Here is a 27,195-nt window from a genome sequence, read left to right as displayed (position 1 = left end):
TCTGTGGTGCAGCTGGGCTCACCCTGCAGGGAGGGAGGAACAAGCTGGCTGCCTGTAAAGCCATCAACAAAGCCCACACACCTCCATGCCTGTGAGTACCTGCACACCTCCACTCTTTCCTTCCCTCACACCACTTGGCCTGAGGCACCTGTGAGTATTTCATGGTGGAGTGGACAGTTCTCATTAAGCCTCTGTCAGACTGAAATGGCTTCTTTACACTGTTTATCCTTGTGTATGCTCTGCTGATGCCACAGAGTGCAGGTGGCTGGACAGGGAACTCGCAGCACTGCAAAAGCCTTGTCTGCCCCTCCCCACGAATCCTTGGAGTGACTGCCTAGAACAGAGGCTGGACAAGATTAAGAGAAAAACAGCAGGTATTTATTAAAGGTCTTCAATAGGTAAACCTTGGGCAGTCAGAAGCCTCCCAGAGGCTAGACCCAAGATGGATGATGGTCACAAGATTTTCACACAAAGTTTGGTCCATTTGCATATCAGGGTTCAGCTTCAGGTAATGAAGTAATTTAACCCCAGTTTGCTCCCCCAAAATTCACTTTTGTTTATACTTTTCAGGGCCTGAGGCTGTAGGGTGTCCTTGAGTTTTAGGCTTAGAGGAATTGTTTGTCTGACCAAAATGTGAAGACAGTAGTTAATACTTTATATGGAGTTTATAGTTATGCACTAATGCAGTACAGAATTTGAAAAATATAAAGGCTAAAATCTTAAGGAATCACCCACACCACTGGATGAGGCCACCATAGGATAAAATGAAAAAATCAAGGCCAAGCTGCTGCTGCTTTAATTTCACAGGGACATTTTTTGCATGTCTACCAGTCCTCCATATTCATCACAGAAGAGGTAGTACTTCAAAGGCACTCAGATAATCATTTCTTGGTGCATTCCACCAGCATCGTTAGGCAAATGTCCATAAATACCCTTCTCACATATCTTGTTTCACTCAGATTATCCTTGTCTCCTTGGCAACTGTCAGATGATGTATAATGCTGGCAGGGATTAGCCCCAGTGAGCCTCATAACCCTCGTGTAAATTCCGACTCTGTGAAGGGACCTGGCCAAAACACTCCTTTCCTGGTAAGGTTTAATTGTTGCCATAAACAATATTAAATCCTAGACCCTTTCAGCAAACCTGAGTAAGGGTGGAAATCAATAGAGAGCTTTTTAACTGGCAGTATTTGTCTTGTCCTCTAAATAAATAATTTTGAGACATGGATATACTTGGTGTTTCACAGCTTGACATGTAAAGCTGTATTTTGAATCAGTACTTGAGAGAAGGCTTGTGCTGAAATCTTGGCTCTAATATCTTTATCTCCTTCGTCCCTTGCTGTCAGTGGGATCACACTGGGAAATTCCAAATCCCTGCAAGAGCTTAATAAAATGATGCTTCACTTCAACCTATTAATTTCTGAAAACTACCCAGGGTTCAGGTCATCACTTGGTGTGCACACACTGTCTGACATGGGTTGTACTGGGACTTGGTGCCTCTGAGCAAGCAGCTCTACCCTCATGCCCCACTGCTCAGGCAGACATGACCAAAGCATCAAGTCAAGGAGCTTCCACAGATGCTCCACTTGCATGAAGCTTGTCTCTACACCACATGGTATGTGGGTCTGCTGAGGAGGATGTTCCTTGTCTCATGTGGCATCCTGGGCACCCAAAGCCAGCTTTTGCCATGTGTGGCACTGGCATGAGACCTGTCTCCACATAGGAGATGCAGAGAGTGCCTGTGCATGGAGCTGAGCAGCCCTGCATTAGATACAAGTGTTAAGAGTTGAAGATCTAAGTGATAAAAGCCTACCTGTGCTGCAGTAGTGACATGGTTCCTTCTTCAGTTCTTTATAACTTTCCAGACTGGGGATATCTGCTCAGATTCAACAGAACAACTAAAAATATCTTTAAGCAAAGCCAAGGAAAGGAGGCTGAAATCAGTACCAACCTCAGGAACAAAACCAAATCCAGACATACTGCAGCAGAAATAATAGTATTTCTGTAATTGAGCAAACAAATCTCTGGCATAGCATTGTGTCTAAAAATGAATTCAACAATGTGTCATGGCTGATATCTTTTAGACTAATCAACTAGAGAGAGCTGGGAGAGGAGGGGTGAAAACTTTCCAGGAGGTAGATCACCAAACAGCCAAGCCAAGGGGTGATGGGGAAGTCAGTGACAGGCAGAAGAAAACCCAAGTCCTGGCACAGGCTGGTTACCACTGATGCAGCCTGATTTTTTTGCATGCTCATGTGGACCTGTTTGCTCCCAGCCATCTGCCAGCTCCAGCACACACCTCACTGCATGCAAGACTTGCAAGGAGGGGGGAAAGGGATCAGTGGCTTAAGGCAGGTGATTTTTAGCACTGATAGGATGAAAGCCCTCCTAGCTCACTCACATGTCTGTGTACTGGCAGAAGCTCTAAGCAGCACCATTTTAGGCACTCCAGCACACAGCAGGGGCTCAGGAGATTTAGTGCTGCTACCACTGGCTTGTGCACATAGAGAAATTCAGCTACAGCAGCAGGAGTAATAAAAACTGCTGAGAGCTGAATACCACAGTCTCTTCTGTCACTGGTCACATTACTCTTGATTTCAGGCAGCAAGAGGAAGAGAAAGTTAATCATTTATGTGCAGCAAAGCTAGGGAAGATCCCAGTTTAAAATCCTGCTGTAGTAGCAGAAGAGATGGAGTAGATCAGCCCACGATTAAGTGCAGGAGAATCCACACACACTCAGGCAAGGCAGCCCTCTCTGCTGAAGATAATGTGATAAATGAACATACCTGGAAAGCAACTAAGGTTGCCACAGGTAAAGTAGGAGCATGCTCAAACAGGGCTTTGAAAATGAAGCACATTCCCAACAGTAACTTGTCAAGGAGTCTCTGAAGCTGAAAAATAGCCACTGCCACACCACTTCTGTTGTGTTTTTCTTGTTGCACTTTACAGCTGGTCTCCTGTTCCCTTTTATGGCCCTAAGTAGGGCCAAAAGGCACATGCACAGGGTACATGTCATTGATACTGACTTCTGCTTAAAAACACCAAAGCCAAAAGCAACAATATTTTCTCTAAAGGGCAACTGTAGGGAAACCCTCCTTATTTACAAACTCTGCCCCTCCAAGACAAATCACTGACGGTGATCAGGGAGCTTTGGTGAGGGAGGGAAGCATGCTTCTTACCAGCCAAAGCCTCAGCTGTGAAACCTTTACAGAGAAAAGAGATCTTTTCTCAGCATCAAACACAGGACAGGCTGCTAATTCTGTCTGTGCAGTGTTTCCCAGTCTAAGACCTTGAGCAGTGCTTACAGGTTTGCAGGCAGCCCCACACCAGGGCTGTGGGTCAGTCCCAGACCTGCCTGACACCTGCTCCAGCTCAGCCCAGGCTTGCTGAGAGCTGGCTGTGTCTGCATGGAGTCAGCTGTCAAAAAGCAGCAGCCTCTGTGCCAAAAAAACACAGCTTCAGTGACTCTTATCCCTCTAAGCAGCATCTTAGACGGTGCAGGAAAGGGCTTTCACTTGAATGACACATGACCTGGATTTGCAAAACCTTGGCTACAGGTATAAGTCTGAGTCTAACATGTTTGTGCCAAACTGGCTGCCCACAGCCGAGCACAGCTTTTGTAACATTTTCAGTGGACTCTCTCCCAGGCAGTTACAGTAACACTCTAACAGAGCTGTTGGGATGTTGATGCAGCAGGTTTTTCTTCCTCCAATAACACTGCACTTGTTTTCCATCAGAAAAATAGCTGAATACATGAAGGGTTGGTGACTGAGGCATCTTCCCCCATTTAGAACCATCCATACTTTACCTTTAGTGATACTCACATACACTAAACCCTGAAACTCATAGAGAGAGGGGCTCTTTCCAGTCCCTGATCACGATTCCCCTGCATGTGTATGGTTTGGCAGAGTATCCTTTATATGCCATCCCACAGCATGTGCTGCACCCACCTCATTTTTCAGCTATGTTTCCTCTCCACATCTGCTTGCATTATTTTTTATTTCTAAGCACAACCTGTTGTAGAACTTCAAGTACCAAAATGCCAGCAAGTTTGCCAAAAGCTGTTATTTCAATAAAATTCATGCAGGAGCTTTTTAAAAGCAAGATTGTAGGAGGACAAAGCTGCAAAGAGAGATCCATATTTCCAGACCTTCCCCTCATCCAGACACTGCCACAGCTACAGCCATGCAGTCTCTCCAGAGAGAGAGAGAGAGAGACATGCCTAAGATCATTATCACATGAATAAGATCTGGCCAGTTGCAGAAGTACTGAGAAGCTTCCCAAAAGCTGGGTTACAGGTGTGGTTTGGAAGATTTATGTTCAGCTTTGAGTACACCTGCTGTGAATTTAGGTCCTGGCTCACTCTAGAAATTAATATTGCATATTTGCCCCTGTGTACAGCTGGGCAGGTGCTGACTGCTCTGAAGGCCAAGCCCTGCCCTGAAGCTCTGGGAATTAAAGACCTAATCCCCTCAGTGTTTACATCTGTGCACTGCACAGAAGGTAAACATGCTGTGTTCCAGCATCTGCATCCCCAGGCTCAACCTGGGTGGAAACAGAGCAAAGCTGGGCTAAAAGGAGACAGAATTCCTGTACTTATTACCCATGTTAATGCACTAAGTATAGATTCAGCTTCAGCAGATCAAAGTGCTCAGATGTTATTACTAACACATTGTAATTATCTTTTGTCAGCAATCACCAAGAGCAAGGTCTGCCTTGTGCTCAAAGTCTGCTCCAAAGACCTTATGCTCTGAACAGATCTTTTCATGCTGTCAAGAGGGAGAACAATTCAGATATAGCTGGAGGCTGCCAAAGTACAGGAAGAAGCACTGCTAAGTTAAATGATATCTGTCTAGAAGCTTTTTGTCTGCAGGTATTCAGCACAGTTCTTTTGTGTTTAGAAGGACAGATCAAGTACTGGCTGACCAAGAAATATTTTCAAGTAAAATGTTACTTAACAGCTCCAGAACAATCCTTTAAGAACATAGATTTGAACTTTTTTGAGTGCTGCAATGTGACATGCTGCCGTATGAGTTTCATGGTTTCAAATCCATCACAAAGTTTCCAAATCTTTGTGATGGACTTGCTAGTTTTCATGGCATTCACTTTCCATGTGTGACCCTATTGCACCTATCTGTGGTTAAAACATTTAGTGAAGAGGAAACTTTATTGGAATAGTTTGAAGCTGTAGCTTTCATCCTGGCCAATATTCACTATAGAATTTGAGTTTTCTAATTTTTCCACAGAAAGCAGCCACAAGTTCTACTGTATTGGCCATGAGAAATCATCCTTCTGCACTGAACATTTGCACATCTTGCTTTATTCAAGCCAAGCTCCAAAAACCACTTCTTAGCTCTTCTTCCTCTCACTTTTGAAATAAGTTTATCAAGTTTTAAAGGAAATGAGCAAACACACATGAGCACTATTTTTAAGAAACAACCTGATGGAAGTTATTTGGAATCAAACTTTGCAGGGATTTAAAAGCTAATCAAACATGTCCAGGTCAATCTACCATAAAATTTAAATATACATTTGAGAAAATGTTTTCTCTCTTCCTGTCTGAAGACTTCCTGGGAGAGTTTAATATATTTTAAACCAACTCCTTGAATTTTGTTCCATCTTTTTGGCACTAACTAGTTTCATATATATGGGAATGGTCACCCCTATTTTCATGCATTCAGACATGTTTGTTACTTCAGGTTTGAACATCAGGTCTACACACACTGGAAAACTTCTGGCTTGTATGTACTGCTAATAAACCCTAAAACAGTATATTGTGAGCTTAACATGGTGTAGACATGAAGATTTCAAGAGCAGACAGAACTGTTAGCTTGCCATCAGGTATTAGATATCCCCAATAGAAATCAGTTAATTTGCCTTCAAATAAAGGGTAGAGAGTGCTTAAAGCCAGAGACTGTAAGAAGCTTAATTATTGTCTCTTTCTTCCAGGCACAACCATTTGGGTTTGAACACCTCCAGGTTTAAGGTCTTAAGACTAAAATGATTTTGTAAAAGAATTAATTCAAGAATGGAGATTGCCTGTCCTGGCTTCAGGCTACCGTGGAAAGACAGCAAAGCCTCTCAGGCAGGGGGGAATGTTACATTTCTTTGTCTCCATCATTGTAACCTTCTTAATTTTTCAAAAGGTTTTAATGACCAGGTTAAGTATTTGTGTTTCCAGTTCAGTTATTTCCAAACTAGTCAGGCATTTTGTATTTCTTTGTCCTCTCATCTGACCCCTTCTTTTGGCTCACTAGGAAGTTACTTGAAGAAATATTTTTCAGCCTTTAGCTCATGTAGCAAAGATGGACTGAGCTCCAGCAAATCTGGATTAAAAGCCCACATCAAAGGTCATGGCCAAAATGGTCTATCAAGATAAAATATGCCTTTTTCAGGGGGAAAAAAAACTTATTAGTGGAAATTAAATATTAGAAATGCATTAGAAGTTATCTTGGAGAGCAGACCACAGAGCTTACTGAGGGAAAACATGAACTGTCCACTTCCAAACTGTACCATTCCCTCTGCTAGTCCAGTACAGAGCTCCAGGCACTGTGCTCTTGCACAGGCACAAGGAGAATGGCAAACTTTTTAACCTGAAGGTCCCAGACCCCCTTGCAGCAAGGGCCAGGCTGTGCTGCAGTGAATTAATGTGGTGGTTCCTCTCAGCTCCACCAGACTTGATTATTGCAGCCTTTGTGCTTCCATGTGCAATAGGTAACAAATGCTCCCCTCCAGGTGATGTGCAGCATCCCCACAGAACCAGACCAGCCTGCTGGTGTCACATGTTGTTACCCTAATCCTCTCCCCATCCAGGAGCCAAGCAGCTGCCAACAAGCCCATGTTCAGCTCTCTGTGCAGAGCCCTACAACAGACACAGTGCAGAGCTGTCTCATCTCCCACACTTCTTCTGCAAAGCAGGATTTGCACACAGAGCAGGAGCCACTTCGTGCACTACTTAGCATGGTGTGTCCTCCAGGCACACTTTGTCCTCTGAATTATCTCCAGTGCTAATTTATTGCAGCATTCAAAGCATCGTGCCTCCTGCAGTCCCTCCCACAGGAAGCTGGCTGACTCATTTTTCCACACACTCTATTTTCTTCTCCACAAGAGCCAAATGTTTAGGTCAAGAATAAACCACAAAAAAAAGGGAGGTTTGTGTTTAAGCACCTCCTAAAACAGCCCACAGCCACTTGTGAAGCTCTTTGTTTCATTCAAACAACAGACCTGGAAGTGTTACACCCAGGTAGAGTTACCCCCATATGGCACCCAACTGCCCTTGCAGTTCCTAATCCTGTAAATTGCTTTAGCCCAGCTAATGGTTTTTGGTCTCAATCAGTTATCTGAACACTACTAAAAGACAAGATGAAGGCCACCATTTTGCATTCATCCCCCTGAGCTCTTTCCCAAAGCATTCAGGTGCTTGCCTTGCACACTGGTTTTTGTGCAAAAATGTTATTGTGCAAAAATAATATTCTTTTGTTTACTGTATTGTCCCCCTGCCCTTGCTGTCAGTGTAGGGCCCCCTACCCAATGGAGCTGGCTGTGGCAGCCTGTTTCCTGCCAGAGGGAAAGCTCATCAGCCTTAAAACCCCAGCCTGAGCAGTAGCAGAGTGAAGGATGAAGTGAGGAGGAGGATTCAGCCCCACTCCCCATTTGGCAGGGATGGGGGCACTTCCCAGTTCCCATGTCCTGTGCTGCCCTGGGGAGAGGCAGGAAGAGGTCTCTGGAGAAGGCCTAGCCAAATCCCCTCCTACTCCTCCTTCAGCCATGAGGCTGTTGCTGTTTCCCACACTTTTTACCTCAGCTGTCACTGGCAGAAGGTTCTGTCCTTTCCTGAGTGCATTTTTCCAGAGGTGGTGAATGACAGGCTCAGCCCTGCCCACAGGGGGGCTGGGGTGGAACTCACTGTGTCCACCCTGGGATGGAACTCACCATGTCCACCCTGGGGCAGCCCCAGCCTCACCCCAGAGGGTCTCTCAGCCCCCCAGCAGTGCCTGGGCACCTGCAGCAAATAAATTCCATCCCTTGCCTCAGCAAAATGCTAATTTCATAATGGTCATTAAAATCTTCACTCACCACACACCCTGCACAGCTCCACTGCTGACATTGGCCCCAAAAAAACCTCCTCACACCACAAAGGAAACAGCACTATCACAACCCTACCAGGGTGGGCAATACCCACTCTCAGTACAGTTCCATCCCCCCCCTCACCACAGAAATCCCCGTTGCTAATCCAGTCCCAGGCAGTGCCTGGTCTGAGCTTTGCCTTTTACTTTACTGATCACTGTTTTAACTTCAAATTCCCTAATAGTGTGTAATCTCTCTGTCTTTGTCTCAGCCCACAAGCTTTTAAATCTTATTTTCTCCCCCATTGTTGAGAAGGGGGGGTGAGAGCTGGGTGGGCATCTGGGCAGCCCACCAGGGTGCCACTGCTCTTCTCCACAGAGAATTCCACAGGAAATCCCTCTGGGCACATCAATCAGCAAATACAAGCTGATTGAAGGCCCCAAGAAGTGGTGAATGCAAGCACCTCTATTATGTAAGAACTTTTCCTGGATAATGTTTCAAATAACAATTTGAAATTGACCTGCATTCAAAGCTTTGCTAAGAATCTCTCAAAGATTCCCAAACTGAGCAACTTCCAGGTGTGCAAAATATTGATGGTGGCTAATGGTGCCAATGTCCCAAGGGCTGGGAAACTGCCAATTTATTGTATCAAGTATCCCAGAAAACCAGGCTGCTTCCAGCACCAGGATTCTGGCTGCAGTGGCAAGACAGCAATCCCAATCCTCTGGGACTTCCCTCTGAAACCAGATTAACAATTTTTTGTAAATTACTAATCTAAAGCAATTTGTTGTTGTTGTTGTTGTTGTTTCCTGCTCTGGTTATGTTTTAGTAGCCAAATATATTTTCCTTCCAGAGAAGAGCTGGGAATCCAGGAACCTGCAGCCAGGGGAGGCAGCAATTAGTGGTTTGAAGTGTTAATGGGACCACAGTGGGAACTGGAAGTCCCTTGAACTCAGCTATTAGCAAATTAATAAAAGGGGTAACACGCTCTCCTGAGTGTTACAAATTTAGCACTAATTAGAACTTCTCTTTCTTAGCTATTTTAGGCAAGAAAATCTTCAGTATCCTTTGTTAAATCTTAATCATCTTGTTTGTAGAAGTAAATCATAGGGAAACATTGGTTTCTCCACCCAGCTACAGCCTATTAAACTTTTTCCATTCTCCTTTTCTTTGTGACATGACTTATAGCTAGATATTTTGTAATTAGTTGGCTTTATTTATCAACTCTTACCCCAAAGGAAGGTTTTCTTTGACTAAGGCTAACCTGCAGGCCATTAATTTGTCACAATCCATCCCTAACTTCTCAAAGATCCTCCCTTCACAGGAACATCAGTGGTCCAATTTATTTATATTTGTTTTATGTATTTATTGCTCATACATTCCAGATGTTAAACCTCATGGAGTTCTTGGAACTGGCAAGCATCTCTTTCTGCCAGAAATATACACATGTAGATATTTGTGTATTTTAACACTTGGGAATTAATCACGAGAGAAACTTAATCAAGTTTGCAATGATGAAAAGCCCTTAATTAGAGCAGAAGCCAAAATGTCCTCCTGCTCTTCTTGCACTGCCCAAATCTCATCGAAACCTTGCCTGAAGACCAGAAAACAAATCTCACAGTTGATTGGATATATCTAATTGTGAATTGATGTCCATGCTTTTGCAGATATGTTTCAAATCTTGCCTGGCGGCTGCGTTGGGCAATTTGCCCATACTGAGGAAATTAATTCATTTTAAACTACAGAGCAAAGCTGTGATGTTGAGCAATATATGTCTCCCTTTCTGCAAAGAATATTACTTGTCTGTAGGAGAATCAGTGCATTGCTAAGTGATTGACAGAACCACAAAAGATGTAGCTTTTAATGTTTAGGAAACACTGATGGAGGAGAGAAAGCCCTACAGGCTGGCTGAGGCAGAACAAACTCACTTCCATTCAGCAAAAGCCATATTGAGCATTAAAGAGGAAATGGAGATGGAAGGTTACATCTTCACTGATGCCACTAAGTAAAAAGAGCATGTTAGAAGTAATCAGTGGGGAGCTCATGGTTTAAAACACACATGTACAGGTGCACACCACCAGCAGTGCTGAGAGCTGAAGCAGACACTGTCTGAATATACACCATAAAGCCTGAGAAATACTGGACACTGTCAGGGTGGCTTTCATAAATTAATGCAAGATGATGTTAAAATCTCTATTTTACAACCAATTAGAAAGGGTAGTTTGGCAGCAGCATTAATAACATCTGAAACAAATGTAGCATGACAAGGAAGATTCCATGACCAGAGCTCAGCTCAGAAGACTGTTTCATGTCTAGAAAAACTGGATGAAGACTGTTTCTAGTTAGCCTGTGGAGGGAAACACAAAATACAGTAATTTCTGTTTACTTCCGCTAAACAGCTGGTCAGAGAGTATTTTCTGCACTGTGTGAGCCTAAAGCAAGTGTCGTTTTTACTTTTCTCTACTGCATGAGGTAGGATGCAAGTGGTGTTCACTGAGGTGACACTGTGACATCCTGTCTGCCTTTAGGGCTCTAAATACTACCAGTAACCGAGTCCTTTTTTCCCTCCATGTGGGTTATAATTGTGGCAATAAGATGTGTAAACCTGTGAGCTGGGCAGCACTTAGATAAATTGCAGATGATGATTTAATGCTGGTGAATACAAGTCTTATAGTCCTGCAAGCAGCCTGGTACTGGAGAGGACCTTTGAGGTCAATTCATTTCCCTTCTGTCACCGGCAGCCCTCTGAAAGAAGCTGCATGATAAAGTGACCCAGCTCCATTACAAAGTTAATTTTTTTGCCACCATTTCTACTACTGTAATGGTGCAGGAAGAGGAATCCTACAGCAGGTCCTTGGAAATGTAGAAATCTTCCTATTGCCAGCCTTAATATACTCTTATCCGGTTTATTCACATCTTTCTTTTCTGCCAAAATTGTGCTTCTGCTTAAATAGCGCTTCTCCCTCCTGTGTGCTCATCCGTGATGTATTTATAGGGAGTCCTCTCTCAGCATTCACTGCATGAGATAAAACAAGCCATCCTTTTTTTAGACTCCTTTCATATAACAGACTTTCCACAATCTGAATCATCCTTGCAGCTCATCCCTTCACCTGCTCCTGTCTGGGCATGGGGAGCAGAACGAGCAAGAGCAGCTATATATTCTCCTACCAGGGATTTTTACAATGCCATTAATACTGCCTTGTTTCCTTACTGCTCTGTTGTCCATTTATATACTCTCTGTATGTAGAATTCTTCAAGCATATAAATTATGTTACACAGTGAGCTATCAAATACTGGTGTGTCATCTCCTCTGGGGCCACTTGTGCTCCTTGGGAGTGTGGTCAGCATCTTGCAGGCAAAATCCTTCAGTGCTTTTCATCTGGTGCTTTTTCATCCTTGATAGCTCCTGCAGAGTGTTTCAGCATGAAGATGTTTCAGCAGTCATTACAAAAGCAAGTGAATCATTCAGAAAAAGCACAATCCATCCATCTTCTTTAGTGTCACCAATTAATAGCTGCTCAGGATGCTTTGCAACCTATAGTTGCTTAAGGGAAGAAAAATAACCACCCCTTCCTGTAGTGCTGTGCTGTCATTATATTCTGTGTATCCAGCCCAAGCAAGGAAGCTTTATTAAATCCATTTGGCAATCTGCAACAGGTTCTGATATGGGGCTTTAAAGAAGAGTGAAAAAACAGTATAAGAAGGGAACTAAAAACCAATTGGTAGACAAGATTATTTCTTTTTATTGGAACCCCATTTCTCTTTTTGAAGCCAGGGTTCGGAGCCTGATTTGTTGGCCACACTTCTGTCTGCTGCTGCCCCTCCAAGCAAACAGTGCTGAGGCCACCAGTTTCCTCCACTTGATGGAGCTGGAACAGCCTTTTACTTCATGCTTCTGATTTGGAATATTTTGCTGCAGACTGTGCAAAATAAGGGACCATTTTTTAAAGGGAGCAGTGTTGCCTTTGTGGGCAGCTCAGGCTGGGTCTGTGTGCTCATTGCTCCAGTCACAAGCTGCTAGAGCAGAGTCATTGCACCCTTTGGTGAAGCTCTGCCTTGAGCACTGTCAGAGCACCTGGAGAAAATCCAGACCCACATTTGCCAGACCTAAAGATGCATTCCCCAACCTGCCCACAGCTGCTGACTCCAATCCCTCCCTCCCATCTCACCCCCCAGTCTAAAGCACTGTGGCTTTTGCCACTGGACATGCCCCAAGCAGGACAGGAATGCCACCTCTTGAGGGGAATCAGCTCAATCCCAGCCCATGTGGCATAGTTGGAACTCTGTGCCTAAGTGTAATGAAACCTGATGGAAGCTAATTAAAAAGAAAACTGTCTATTTTGCTGTCTCTTTAGGATTTAGTCATAAAAACCTTATGTTGTCTCACAAGCCTAAACAAGTGTGTTCACATGTAAAAATCAGCCATAAAGCTGCCTGGAGAGTCCTTAACATGTCTAAGCTGTCATTTGTAAGGGCTGCCTCAAGCCTGGATCCTGCAGGTAGGAATGACCTTTCTGCTGTCCTCAAACCACCCTGCATAAGTGGGGCATCCCTGCTTCAAAATGGGAAAGAGGGACAAGCCCAGGGATCCTTCACTGACAGTCATGTGCAGTGGATGTTTCTCCATCTGGCCTCGACAGGAGCTGGGAATCAAAGGCAAAGAGTACTTGTTATGTTAGAGCAGTGCCAAAGATGTTCAGAGGTTAAGAGAGTGTAAATAGGAGTGTTTTCCTGGTCTTCTCCTCAACCCCAGCTAGGCTACAATTTTTAAGGCAAAGTGAATTTCCTTTAGGACACAGGAGTCATCATGCTTTTTTTGCAGTGGAAAAAAATTATGGGCTGTGTCCATGGCTGCCCCAAGGGAAAAATCAACATGGTTTAAATGGTAGCTCTCCCCAGTGTCTGTCCACGATGAGATTTTCACTCACCCAAACTCTGCAAAATTCAGAGTTTCTGATCAAACTGGGCTTGTGCAGAAGGTGTATCTGGGTGGGTTTCCCTGGCCAGGAGGAGAGGGCTGCTTTTGGGGTAACTCCAGCTGTGTCTCCCTGCAGGCGTCGGAGGTGGAGCGGCAGCTCTCCCTGCAGGTCCACACGCTCCGGGAGGACTTCCGGGAGAAGCATTCCTCCAGCAGCCAGCACATCGTGAGGCTGGAGAGCCTCCAGGCTGAGGTGAGTCACCTGCCTCCCTCCTGCAGGAAGCAGCCAGGGCTCTTGGAGTTGTGTAATGACCCTCTCTGAGCTGGGCAAACACAGTCAGCCAGTGGAGCCACCAGAGGGATGGCAGCACTGGGGCAAAGGACACCCCCAGCAAGGATTGCTCCATGGTGTTCTGGCTGGGCTGGCTCCTTCCAGTGCTGCCTCAGCCACAGCATTCCTGCAAAATGAATAGATGAGAAGGATCTTCCAGGAGTCAAACCATGGCTGTGCTCCTGCAGGGCTGCTGCCCAATACAGACTAAACTCTGGTAGGAATGGTGGGAAGGTTTGCAAGGGTTTTTTCTTCTGTTCCTCATGCTTGCAAAGAAAGCAGCAATCCTTTCTTGCCTCTGAGCCATGCACTTGGGAAAGCAAGGAGCCCCTGCCTGTTTTAACTCAGGTACATTTGCAGGAATGAGACAGCTTCCTTCCTTTCCCCTTCCCTGACAGGGTCACTGGGGATCACATAGGCAGGAACTAGATGGGTAGAAGATGTCCAACTCTACTACCCAACCACTTCTTTTATTTAAAAGCTGTCTGGAAAAGCTTTTCCTAAAATCTCTCGATTTCTTTTCTCCCGCTCCCACCTGCTCCTTGCTGGTCCCTTGCCTTTTCTTCCCCTCCCCTTGGTGTGGAGCAGCAAGTCCTTGAAGTAAGTATGGAGCCTTGGAAAGGGTTTGCCTGCACATACATTGCTGTCACCATGCATGCCTGTCACCATGCATGCCACACCTTGTCTTCTCACCTCCTTCCTGTCTCTTGCTTTCCAAACCCTTTCCCCCTGTGCCTTTCCCATGGGCTCCTGGCAGAGCGGTGTTTTTTATGTTGCATTGTTATTTACAGCATGTTCATTACTGGTCTGCCCACCAAATATGAAATCTTAACACAATCTCTCCATTAAACCTCTTGTTTTTCTTTCTCCAACCCACGCAAATCATGGTGGTGGTGGGCAGAGACATCTCAGAAACCATTAGTCACCTCAGAGCAGCTTTCCAATACCTCCAGCAGCCTTTACTCTGCAGAAATAGCAAGTCCACGTACTTGGCTGATACTCCTTTGTGCAGCCAGATCTTTCCAGCAACCTGGAAAGCAGCAAAGAGACAAAGTCCCAAAGAGGCCAAGAAAACAGTGGGAATTTGCTGAATTTGTCTATACTCCATGAACTGAAAGGAGGCCATGAGGAATATTTAGGGTTATACTGGACTGGTGGATGGCTGGCATACCAGACCCCAGAGATCCTGTGTGTACTAATGTGGGAAAAAGCTCCTTCTTCTTGGTTAAACAGAAGAAGTGACCTTGGCTAGTGCTGATTCATCCCTTGCACTGTTCCCAGCTAACTGAGTCACGGAGGGTTTGTTTGGCAAACTGTCCCTTGCCTGAAATCACTGCCCTTGACAATTAAAAGAAATGAACCAATTTTAAAGGCAACCGATCACTGGGAGGCTAAAAATAAGCACAGCACAGAAAGGAGTCTACACAATTGAAAAGACAGAAAAATCCCTGATGGGGACCTGATGAACACACACCAATTAAGAACAGCAATGGGCAGTGCTGTGGCACAGCCCTGCAGGGAGCAGGATCCCACAGACTCACTCTGGATCCTGCTGGCTCACCCTGTGATCTCCAGCACCCATACAGGAGAAAATGCCACCATCAGGACCAGCCAAAAAAGTAACCAGTTCTTCCCAGTCTTTTGAATGTGAAGGTTCAAGGGGTGGGCAGGGGTGGTCTCCACTTAATATTGATTTCAAGGAATATCCTTGCATATTCCTGCCAGTGCACACCCAGCCCCTTTGGAGCAGCCTGGGGAAGGAGTTGTTTCCTTTCAGAGCTTTCCAGGTAGCTTCTCTCATACAGGTACAGAACATCTGTGTACATCCTTCTGCTTTTTGCTGTTTCATTGCACTCCTGGGAATGTGGTGTCTCTCCTCTCTGCTCCCTGCAAAGTCTGACAGGGCCTCTCTTTGCCCTGCAGATCAAGATGCTGACGGACAGGAAGCGGGAGCTGGAGCATCGCCTCAGTGCCATGATGGAGGAGAACGACCTGCTCCAGGGAACCGTGGAGGAGCTGCAGGACCGAGTCCTCATCCTGGAGAGACAAAGCCATGACAAGGACCTGCAGGTGAGGAGGCAGCAGTGAGACAGGGAGGGCATGGGGAGATGCAGTAGAAGTCATGATTTGGGATAAAAATGGCCACAAACTGGGAGACAGGATAACTAGAGGAATGAATGGCAGCAAGCAAGGTCCTGGGTGTTCCCCATGAAGACAGGAAACAGGAACATCAATGAGGCATCTTGGCAGCAAAGAGCAGCCTAAGAGGCAGATCTGAGCAAGGAAGTGGGGCAGGGTGCTGGGGAAATGAGATAAATGCAAAAATAATCAGAGGACTCAGGTTACAGTTCATTTTATTTAATTTTTTAAGAGTAGAATTGGCTTCAAAAGGGGCTTCTCTAGATCCAGAGAAGCCCCTCTTGATCTCTGCTGTTCCAGAGGGCAGTCACTGGCCTCTTAGATCCCAGTGCTCAGGTGGTTTCCCAACAATCTCCATGGTGTTCACAGCCATGAATCACCAAATGTCACTCCCCAGAAAACAAGCATGGCACCTCTTGGGCTTAGGGCAGAGCAAGGTTTTTCCATTTCACTTCTGTGGTTTACCAAGCACTGGATGCTCAGCTCTGCAAAACAACCCTGAATATTTTTTCCTAAAAGTATATTTGTAATTTTCTTTTAAAAAAATGTAGATAGCACTTTCTCTTTGGATCCACTTCCTGCTGTTTTGTTTTCAGCAAATTTCTTTACCCGAGTCCCAACTTCTTCACAATGTTCTCCATTTTAGTGCTGATTAATCTGCTATTTTTATCTTTCTGGGTATTCTGGATTCTAAACAGTGTCTAATGACACTTGGAGATTATTAAGCTCCAATAAACAGCAATACCAGCCAAGAGTACTTTCCTCCTGGCTGGAAACCCTGTTTTGTGTCACTCATTCCTCCCTCCCAGCTCCCTCACAAACCAAGAGATTGATCCAGTCCATATTGCCTCCATTAATATTTTTTTGTTTCCTTGATTTTCTTCCCAAGCTGCACCAAAGCCAGCTGGAGCTCCAGGAGGTGAGGCTGTCCTACCGACAGCTGCAGGGCAAGGTGGAGGAGCTCAGCGAGGAGAAAAGTCTCCAAAACCTCAACACAACCAGCACATCCCTGCTCTCTGAGATAGAGCAGAGCATGGAGGCAGAGGAGCTGGAGCAAGAACGAGAACAGGTATTTGCCCTCCAGCTCTGGGAAAGCCCACAGGCCTCTGGTCCCAGAACAAAAGGGAGTTTAATGTATTTGATCTGGATTTGGAGCTGGAAATTGGGATTGGGGTGTGCCATCAGCACCCTTTGACCATTTGAAAGTAAATCTCTGCATCCATTTCTAAATCAACACGGCAAATATTTGTGAGGGCTGGAAATCCCACACTGCACTTTGTGACCATGTTCACAGGGGTCCAAGGATGAGGGAAGAGATGGGGATCTGACTCCATGTTTTAGAAGGCTTGATTTATTATTTTATGACTTATATATAATATTAAAACTATACTAAAAGAACAGAAGAAAGGATTTCATCAGAAGGCTAGCTAAGAATAGAAAAAGAAGGAATGATATCAAAGGTTTGTGCGTCGGACAGAGAGTCCAAGCCAGCTGACTGTGATTGGCCATTAATTAGAAACAACTGCATGAGACCAATCCCAAATGCACCTGTTGCATTCCACAGCAGCAGATAACCATTGTTTACATTTTGTTCCTGAGGCCTCTCGGCTTCTCAGGAGAAAAAATCCTAAGGAAAGGATTTTTTATGAAAGATGTCTGTGACAGCACTTGGCCATGGAGGGAGGCTGTGCACGGCGCTGACGGCCCAGGCTAATGGCAGGCTCTGTTGTTGCAGCTGAGGCTGCAGCTGTGGGAGGCGTACTGCCAGGTGAGGTACCTCTGCTCCCACCTGCGGGGCAACGACAGCGCCGACTCGGCCGTGTCCACCGACTCCTCCATGGACGAGTCCTCAGAAACCTCCTCAGCCAAAGACGTGCCCGCCGGGAGCCTGCGCGCCGCGCTCAGCGAGCTCAAGAGACTCATCCAGAACGTGCTGGACGGGGCAGACTCCACGGTGAGTTGGTGGCACTGAGAGGCCTTGCCTTGGACATGTCCCCTAGCCCAGAGCTTGCTGCAGGTGCTGCTGGATCCTGAAGGCCCTGATGTTCTCTGTGGCACAGGGCACAGCCCACTCTTTGTGTCTCAAATGGTCAGCCAAGAGCCAAGCACGTGGGGTTTCACCCTGAAGTGCTCAGACCACGTAAAGTTTCAAGCCCATACAGCTGTCATTGGCCTGGGAGTCATTCTGGAAAATTAATAAAAGTAGGCTTACTTTGAGATTTTCAGTAAGTTAGAGTTTCAGCATGGATATATTGCAGGTTGTCTTACATATCACAGTTCAGTTCTTTCCTTTGAGATTTTCCTAACCTTGCTTTATTAGCAATAGTACCATAAAAACATCATAACCCCTATGTCAGGAGGTTCTGTCCTTGTGAATGGTCATTGGTAGAAATGTCTTGGCAGGAGCTGCCAAACTCAAATTCATGGCAGGTTAAGGGTTTTGCTGGCACAAGATGATGTCTGTAGGATCTGGTCCCCAGGCTGCTGGGCAGAGGGGGTGGCATGGAGGGACCACTCGGCATCCACAGAAGTGCAGAATTACAACAAAACACCTTGCTTTTTGTTGTGGCTCAAATCAGGCCTGGTCCCATTCCCTACAAGTGGGTTGCATTGCCATTAGTGCTTATTTGGGGTGTTGTGGTGAGGAAAACAGTGTAACCCCTGCAGGGGGCTGTGAGGGAGTACTCACCCTCCTCACTTAAGTACCTATAGACAGAGTATAGAGATGAAGTTGTATTTGTTAAATAAAACGTAGAGAGTCCTGTAAAAGGTCCACAAACAGACTGTAGCCACATGGGCTACCAAATGGGCAGTAGGTCTCTGTAAATTTGGTTTATGCCAAGCTCTGCATGCTCTTTGCATCATGTGTGGAAGCACTACCCTTGGTTGAGCACCCTTGGTTATGGAGGTATATGCAAACAAAAAGCTCTACCAAAGTCACATTCACATTTTCTTTTTCATTGCTTAGCACCCTCATCCCAAACTGGTACCAAATTAATACAATTGCCTTTTTTAAAGTGAAATCTGAGCAAGAGGTTTCTCTCCCGCTCTCAGAGCTCTCGGCGAAGCGACGACGACACCTTAGAGGAGCAGATCAGGAGAACCAGTGAGGATTCACGAGCCCTGAGGGAGTTAATGGAGGGGGAACGGGGGAAACTGAGGCAGAGTTTGGAGGAGCTGCAGCGACTGCACAGCCAGGTTAGCAACTCCCAAACATTTTACATGTGGTCTCGTAACAGCAGAGTTCATCCTCCAAGACACACCTTCCATCAAAGAGACCAACATGATCAATAACCCAGGAGGATTTAGGCCAAAACGGTTGGATGAGGGAGATTTGTTAAACCAAATGCAGAGGATTTAAGCATTTAGGATGAAAATTTCTGACAAATTGTCTGGGGCCCATCTGAAGCATCATCTCAAGCAGCCAGACTTCCTATAGGCCTTTCTCCCAGTCCACTTTTTAGCCAGTCTGTTATTTAAATTCTCAGCAGAAGACCTCACGGTATGAGGCTTCTTGATATGGGGTACTGGAAACCCAAAGGTATCCAGTTCAGCTGACCTGAATTGCTGCACTGAGCCCTTGTGAAGGGTATGTGCACCATTCTATGGATATAAAGGTGCTGCTCTGCTGTGCATGGAGCAGGGCTTAACCTCTTCCACAGCAGCATCACAAACCCTCAGAAAAGCACTCCCAGAGAATTCTATTTGTGGCCAGGCTGGCTCCAGACAGCACCTCCAGGACCAGCTGAGGCAACCTCAACAGCAAGGAATGGTCACCCCAACACCAACTCTACACTCATTGCACCCCCACCCAGCATCATCTGTGTCTGAGCCCTGTGCCAAGAGCAGGAAATGGACACAGGCATCCAAAGAGGTGCTTGGCAGTCCTTGGCTCTGTGGGACAAGACTCCAGATGCTGGAAGGGATCTGGAGGCTGCAGCAGAAGCAGCAGCAACTGGACTGGAACATGGAATGAATACATGTCCTTGGCTGGTCTTCCCAGCAATGCTGTATCACCCTTTGGAGAGTAAATAGGAAAACACAGCCCTGCTCAGAAAGTCAGCACAACCTGGGGTGTGACAGCCTTGTGTGGGGCTGTGGGAGCTCCCACCAAAGGGAAGAGAGTGAGAGCATCATTAAATACCTTGGCAGTGGTGGCTGTGTGTGTGCAAGGGTGGGAAATGTCCTGCTTCCACAGCAGCTGATCAGGGCAGAGTGTGGGAGGGGAGCAGCCCTGGAGCCTGTCCTTCTCCTAGGACTGCTCCTCTCAGCAGTGTGGCCACCACAAGAGACACTTGTGAAGGTCCAGTCTTCTGCCCCCAGTGAGACATGAGCCAGCCCCTGCCCTGGCTGTGCTGCTGCAGTCCTGTGCACCACACACAGCTTCCCTTGCCCTTAAACACATGTGAGATGGAGGAGACAAGAGACAAGGGCTCGACCTCTGCAACCTGGGAGTGCTGACAGAGACATTTAGAGACTTATTCACAGATTTGAGGCTTGTCTGATCTCCCCAAACTCTCCAGCCAGGAGGGACCAGAAGACTAGCCCTGGATTCCAGGTCTGGAACCCTGGGTCTACTTTTAGAGGTCCCCAGCTACCAAAGCTCTGAATATTTAGTAAGCACAGGGAGGACTGCAGTTCTGTTTTCTTCTCACACTTCTGTGTGATGTGGAGAAGATGAGGCATAGCTACAAATGCAGCAGCCATTACTCTCAGAGAGGAACTCCAGCCTCCCACAGCCAGTACATGTCTCCCACAGCTTTTGCCTGTTATCCAGCCTCACACTTGCTGCAGGTTAATAATTACTCTCACCACCTCTTTAAGAGGCAACATCGTCTTCTGTTCAGTGCTACAGAAAATTGATGCATGTGGAAATCTGGTCCACCTGGGGGAAGCAGTGCTCTGCTGCCTCCTCATCCCTCTGTTCTGGCACTGGTATTGATACAATCAAAGGGGAGCTGCTTCTAAATGGCTTTTAGGATCTTGTGGCATCACACACATTCATTGCTCCTGCTCAAGAGCACAGTGAGCGGGTGGAAACAGGAGCCATTCCCTTCTCTGTCTACACTGAGAAGCTATTTCACACCTTCTGCCTGTTTATTTCCTTCCATTCTTACCTGAAGCCCAGACAGAACCAGTTAAAATCCCAAACCTATCCCCAAACATCATGTTTTGGGCCTCTGGATCCTCTGTCTCCTGGGATTTCTGTAGAAGTGCTCAGCACCTTTTACATCCCCCCATCACCACTGCTCTGTGTCACATCCTTGCTCTGAGGTGCTCCCCATGTGGGGCTGAGGGAGGGACAGCTCCCCAATCCCCTGGCAGCCCCGGCACAGCCCCCCAGTCCCGTGGGGAGTCTCTGCACAGACAGGGTGCAGTCACACCCTCCTCCCCCCGGCCCAGCCGTGCCTCACTAACAGCAGATCCTCCCACGCCCTGGATGTGATCAGCCCTTTTTTACTGTCTGCCCTCTATTTAAAGATTTCTTTGAAGATTCAAGCACTACTGAGCTGCATTTAGAGGCAGGAGGTGGGTCAAACGCTGGAAGGGTTTCCAGGTGGTGGAGTAGTGTAACAGAGCATGTGTGTGCCCTAGACAAAGAAATTAAATGTGTATGAAATACTGTGAAGCTGTGCTAATGCAATCCTTGCATGATTTCACACCCTATTAACTCACTCTGCACAGGACCAAAACCATAGATCATTTCTCAGACTATTAAAGACTCCAGACATATTTTAAAGTCTAATTAAAATTGTAAGATGTGCCAGTAGCACCTTCCATGGCATGAAAGAGAATTTTCACATCCTTTGTCTACAGCTTCATATTACTTCAGAAGATGTAAGGATCCTTTCAAAAAATATTATTTGCTGGTAAATTATGTTAGCAGTAATTTAACCCTGGAAAAGATCAGAATTATAACAAGCAGACTCAAAGGATGTGTACAAATTGCTTGGAGAGAGACAACATGTTAGCACTGATGCCATAATCTCAGCAAAGTCACAGGTGGGTCCTGCCCTGCCCAGCTTTCAGTGCTGTTTCTGCACGTTGCTGAGGCCACCCTGGTGGCACATCTCGCTCAGGTCAGCATCCCAGAGTCACTCAGCACTTTTCAGGGAGGGTGGCACCAGCACTAACAGCCCCACTCAGCAGACACAGCTTTTTCTATGACCAGGGGATCTCTCAACCTGCAGGTTGGCCCATGTGGCTTTCCCCACACGCACACTTGTGCATGTTCCCGAGCAGCCCCGGGTTTCACAGGCTCCCTGTGCCCGCAGGTGACGCTGCTGAGTGTGGAGATGACGACGCTGAAGGAGGAGCGGGACCGGCTGCGCGGCGGGGCCGAGGACAAGGAGGCGAGCGAACGGCTCCTGCAGGCCATCAGGGACCGCGACGAGGCCATCGCCAAGTGAGTGCCACCAGCGCCACAGCCAGCCTGGGCGGCACTTGATGGCAGGAGATGCCTGTGGAGTGGCTTTTCCTGCTCTCCACAGCAGCTCTGACAAAGTGCTGGTGTTGGGAAATGCTGCCAGGAGCTTGGGAGCAGGGCAGGAGATGCTAAAGGCAGAGCTGCCCACAGCTGGACTGGGGGCATTTAGGAGCATTCTGTGAGCCGTGTTTGTGCCATCCCTGGTGCTGGTGTGAGTCACAGTGAGGAGGAGAGGACTTCAGGAAGCTAAATGCAAACACTAGGTCTGCCCTATTTGTCAATTTTTCTTCCTTTGCTATTCCAGACACACAGCCCTGCTTTCCTGATCATCCCCATTACAGCCTGCCTGGGCTTCTTCCCTAAGCCACTCCTCTGGTCACTCCTCTCCTTTCCTGTTCCAAGGTCTCTTTTTGCATCTCCAGTCCTGTAATTCTCTGGTTCTCCTTTTGGGATTCTCCCACTGCTTTGGCTCTTTATTTTGCCCATCCTCCTTACAGATCTGTGCAGTTCTGCTCCCCCATACCCCAAATCCCCCTTTCTCAGCTCTGTCCTTGGGCTTGCCAAAATGCCCCAAGGAGAGGGACAGACACCTTTACCCCTCTGTGCTCTGCTAGAAAGGATTCCTCTGATAATCCCTTCAACAAGCAGGTGGGCCAGGACACCACCAGTCCAGCTTCTTAGGGGAAAAGCCCTGGACAAGAAGAGGAGCACAGGAGAGGGTTGCACCTCAGAGGGTGCAGGAGCTAAATCAGCCTGCAGCATCCCTTTTTGTAAGTGGCTGGATCGCCTGTGCTGCCCCTGCTGGACTAGCTGGCCACCAGACTGCCACGGCTGTGCTCTGGAACACCTCCCTCTGTTGGCAAGGAGCAGGAGCATCCCAGCTGTGACGCTCCGGTGCCTGTGGGTTGCTGGCTCTGCCGTGGCCATGGCAACGCTGTCGCTGCCATCCATCCTGGAAACATCCACCCAGCGGCGGGGAAGCGAACAAAAGGCTGCTCAGGTGCTCAGAGCACAGCCCGCAGTGCAAGGGCACAGCTTCCCCACTTCCCTGGGACCCTGCTGGACAAAGCAGCAGTATTTGGGGCTGGCTGTCCTGCAGTGCAGGAGCTGTGGGAATGAGGCACGAGTGAGGGGGATGAAGGAGCAGAGAGTGGCAGCAAGGGAAAGCAGACAAGAGCATTTTGTCACTGAAGTGAAAACATCCCTCCCAGACCGAGTGGGCTGGTTGCTGCCTGGGGAGGCTCGTGATTTTCTTCCCACCTCACAGCCCAAGGGTTAAGTTTCTTTTGTTCATCCCATCCCCCCCAAAAATCCTTAGCTCTGAACAGAAATAAAATCACTGCCCAAGGCAGACATCTGGTGTGGAAAATTTTTGCTTGAAGCTGAAGTTTGGCAACATGGGAAGCAATAGGAAAATAGGATCCTTTCAGAGGAAGTGTTAAGCAACCAGTACCTGGAATATAACACCTGGAAGTGTTAAGCAACCTTGGAATATTTCTGTTTGTATTCTAGTACCTGGAATATAAACACAAATTCCCAAATTGCTCTTCTGCAGGGGAGCACAAGGGAGCTATTACGAGACAAGGAATGAGCTACAGTTAATAAGCTGCAATTATTTCTCTCGAAAATGTTTGCAAGGAAAGATGGTTCCCAGCAAGTCATGTTACACTTTCCTATCACACAGCAATTAATTGAAAACTTAAGCTTTGTGCTCACCTGTGTGCTCCCAGCAGGATGAGCAGCATTTCCCAGCTTGGGCAGCTTAGGAAATTGCTCCATCCTGAAGGACAATTCCTTTCCCCAAGAAAGGAGCAGCTGGAACATCTCAGCCACTGAGCATCTGGGGCTCTTTGGGTAACTTTGTCCATGGCATAACACACTCAATGGCCACCAGATGTCTGGGAAGAAATGCAGCAGAGGTGTTCCCAAGGGCTGGGACAACTCCACTGAAATTGGGAGCTTTCCTTAAAGTCTAACATTTAATTTAAATAATTTTGACCGTTTATCATTCCTGAAAAGTATATGCTGTGATAAGCTCTCTTCTTTCATTTCTTCCTTAGATCCTTCCTTCAGTCAAGTCCCAAGGGAACTTGACTGAAGGAAGCAGAATTGTGCTCTTTAAGAGATTTTAATGTTTGTTTTATATTGCAATTTATCGATGGAGCAATCAGACACGAGTCATTTGATTTTTAGCACATATCATTTGTTTTCTATGCATGTAAACAGAAGGAAAAGAGAAAACATTTGAATATAGATTCTACCTTGTTCTAGGTCTCCATTTTATTGGCACATCTTGCACATTATCCAGGCACACTATTACCTTACACAGCAGTGTATCTGAGTTTTTTCAGTATTCTTCACAGTGTGCATCTCAGAAATCTGCTGGTTTTAAGGTAAAGATGTCAAAAGTTCTTCACTCAGATTAATAGATTGTTCAGAATACAACAGAGATGAACACCTTAGGATGTGGGGACTTGCCAGTGAAAGACATAAATTGTAGATTTGTTTGGATATGCCTGACTGTTTAGAAAGAAGGAGGTGCCATGCCTGGATTTCTGTCCCCGCAGGAAGAACGCGGTGGAGGTGGAGCTGACCAAGTGCAAGATCGACATGATGTCCCTCAACAGCCAACTCCTGGATGCCATCCAGCAGAAGGTGAACCTCTCGCAGCAGCTGGAGGCCTGGCAGGTGAGGCATGAGCCCACTGTCCCCCTCCTGTGGGTGTGTCCTGTTCTCTGCCTCAGCACCCATGGATTGGGTGTTTGGGGGTGTTTGGGGGTTTTGGCTCTGCAGGAGCCAGCGATGCTCATGGGGTGCAGGGGGAGCTGCCCCTCCCTGCTCCAACCCTTTTGGCTGTGAGCAGTGAATTCTGCAGCTCTAAACTCATTGGAAATGGAGAAGCAGACTCACATGGGAAATGTGCATGTTGCTCTGCCCTGGGGTGGGGAGGGGTCTGTGCAAGAGGTGTCCCCAGGCAGGCACACCCTGGTACACGTGGGCACAGCATGTCTGTGCTTTTCCATGATGGAGCAGAAGGGCGGGAGAACAAAGTTGTGCTGATTGTTGCTGCACTGTTTGCATAAACTCTGAAGATCCATCAAGAAGGAGAAGCTAAAATTCCAGTTCTTCACAAGGTGAAAAAACAAAGTCATGGCAGTTCCACAGTGCCCTGGAGATGCTCTGCTTGGGGTCAGTGGGAAAACCCTTGTGAGCAGACAAAGCTGCCTCCTCCCAAAACCAGCACCAAGGGAGGGCTACTTCAGCAGAAAATAGAGCAGACTCAAGAGCAAAGGTCTGTGCCATTTATAGTGATTTGTTGCAGACCATGCAAGCCCCCAGCTCTACTAAAACCAGCCTGACCAATAGAAACCTTTCCTGTACAACCTCGCTCCTGTTTCAACTCCACTGTGTTTTCGTTTCTCTCTCTCTCTCTATTTTTTGTTCCCTTTTCTTTTCTTCTTTCTTTTCTTTTTCCTGCTTACAGTTTGCTTCCTCAGGGCTTTTTACTATCTGGCTCCTTTGGTTTCTGATCTAGTGGCCTTTCTCAGTTCCTGTACCAACAGCTTTAGTCGTACACCCCTCCTGCCTTTGAGGTGAGCTCCCCACACCCACCATCCCCTCTCCATCTGCTGCCACCATCACCCACATCCTCCTCTGCCCTCACCATCATCTGGCAAGAGGGGCCAGTGGGGGTCTCCATCACCCACCAATATTCTGCCCACCCCCCCATCCCAGCAGCAGTCAGGGCAGCATCCTGCACCCCATGGTGAGGCTTTACCAGGGCACCACAGGCAAAGCCAGGCTGAGGTGCACATTTTATTAACCCTCTCTAGCCACATATTTAGTATATGGAAAGCTTCTTGAAAGACAGACTGGGATTTTGCTCTCAGCCTCATTGTCCAAGTGACATTCTGCTCTGCACAGGAGCTGTCTGGATGGGTGCTATAAAGTTAGGCCTACTTAGTGCTGGAATAAACCCAGCTTAGGGATTAAGAACAGGTCCTGTTGCAGTAACACAGCAACCCCAGACCTGCTGCCATCAACTCTCTGAGCTGAGGCTCAGGCCACTTCATGGCAGTAAGTTGCCTCCGACATACTGACCTGAGGTGTTGCTACACAGCAGCAAAATCATTTCCAGCCACCTCCTGTCCCCTCAGCAGCAGCTCAGCCACAGAGGCACAAAACAAGTGGGGTGATTTATGTATTTTGGGGACTGTTTTTCAAAGGAATTTGCAGAAAAGTTTCTGATAAAATAGGATAAAAGTCTCTGCTTTAGCTGGGCATAATTGGACTCTTTAATCTGGTAACATTTTGCTTCTGCACACTTCTAGTCTGCATTTCACCAAGGGCTGTCAACAAGATGACAGTGTTCTCTAAGGACATAATCATACAGGCTGCAAAATAGGATTCAAGCAAAAAATCCTCCCCATCCAAGTGCTTTTCTCTCTGACTCACACATCTGACAGACAGGGATCCAATGCAGTGCTCTCTCAATAATGCATACTGTATTTATATATATATATATGATATTTTTGTGTGTATATATATATATATATATAAATATACATATAAATCCTTCTCATCCCTTGTTGTATGGTCAACCAAGGACACAGATCTGCCATGCAGGAGCCTGGGTACCTACTTCATTTAGCAGAAGAGGTGCCTTCCAAATCCAAGTGCTGTACATTTTCACATGGCAGCTTCAGCTCTGGAAACCTGTCTCACTGATACTTCATACTGATGTTCACCTCAACCTCTTCAACTCTCCCTCTGCCTTTCCTCTCTCCAGCCCTGCTCTAAAAAGACCCAAAGCCTCCCCACTCTGTGTAGCTCTGCACCCTCCTGCTCCCACAGGGGAAGCCCCCATACTAAATTCAGGCCCAGGTCATGGCTATCAATCCTTTTCCCTACAGAAAATGCTGCAACAAGAGATCAGCCATTATTAAGTTTGCAGTCCCAGCTGGCTGATTTGATTCCAATCCAGAGCAGCTGGGGCACCTGCTGGGCAATGGCAGCAGTTCCCTTCAGTCCTGGGGCTGCCCTGACAGCCTCCCCTCACCAGGTGCTGAATGAGCAGCACTTCACCACTCCAGCCCATCCAGAGTATCCTGACAGTGTCCTCAGCCCTAGTCAGGGACCAGACTGCTGGGGACTAGTTGATTCTTCCTGTGGGGCTAGTTTATGTACACACATTTTCACTAAGCTTAAATATTCAATTATAGGAGAAGCAATGGATCTGAAAGTTTAAAATCTGTAAAATTTATAGCCAGGTTTTCAAGAAACATGTTAGCACATTCTTAGTGGCAACAGAACT

General features: G+C 46.7%; 1 protein-coding gene across 1 annotated transcript in view; it reads left to right on the top strand.

The window, feature by feature from the left end:
• The window catches only part of BICDL1 (BICD family like cargo adaptor 1), a 44,620-nt gene that overhangs the window by 16,530 nt on the left and 895 nt on the right, over positions 1 to 27,195 (top strand). Inside the window, exons 3-10 of the mRNA XM_058816867.1 lie at positions 13,121 to 13,237; positions 13,904 to 13,915; positions 15,239 to 15,385; positions 16,344 to 16,523; positions 17,190 to 17,408; positions 18,509 to 18,652; positions 21,730 to 21,860; positions 24,449 to 24,569. Of these exons, the coding sequence (XP_058672850.1) occupies positions 13,121 to 13,237; positions 13,904 to 13,915; positions 15,239 to 15,385; positions 16,344 to 16,523; positions 17,190 to 17,408; positions 18,509 to 18,652; positions 21,730 to 21,860; positions 24,449 to 24,569 (1,071 nt within the window). The remainder of the gene's footprint in view (positions 1 to 13,120; positions 13,238 to 13,903; positions 13,916 to 15,238; positions 15,386 to 16,343; positions 16,524 to 17,189; positions 17,409 to 18,508; positions 18,653 to 21,729; positions 21,861 to 24,448; positions 24,570 to 27,195) is intronic.

This window comes from Ammospiza caudacuta, chromosome 18, assembly GCF_027887145.1.
Source record: "Ammospiza caudacuta isolate bAmmCau1 chromosome 18, bAmmCau1.pri, whole genome shotgun sequence".
NCBI lineage: Eukaryota > Metazoa > Chordata > Aves > Passeriformes > Passerellidae > Ammospiza > Ammospiza caudacuta.
Note: the sequence above shows the minus strand (reverse complement) of the source record. Positions and strands in the feature narration are given on the sequence as shown.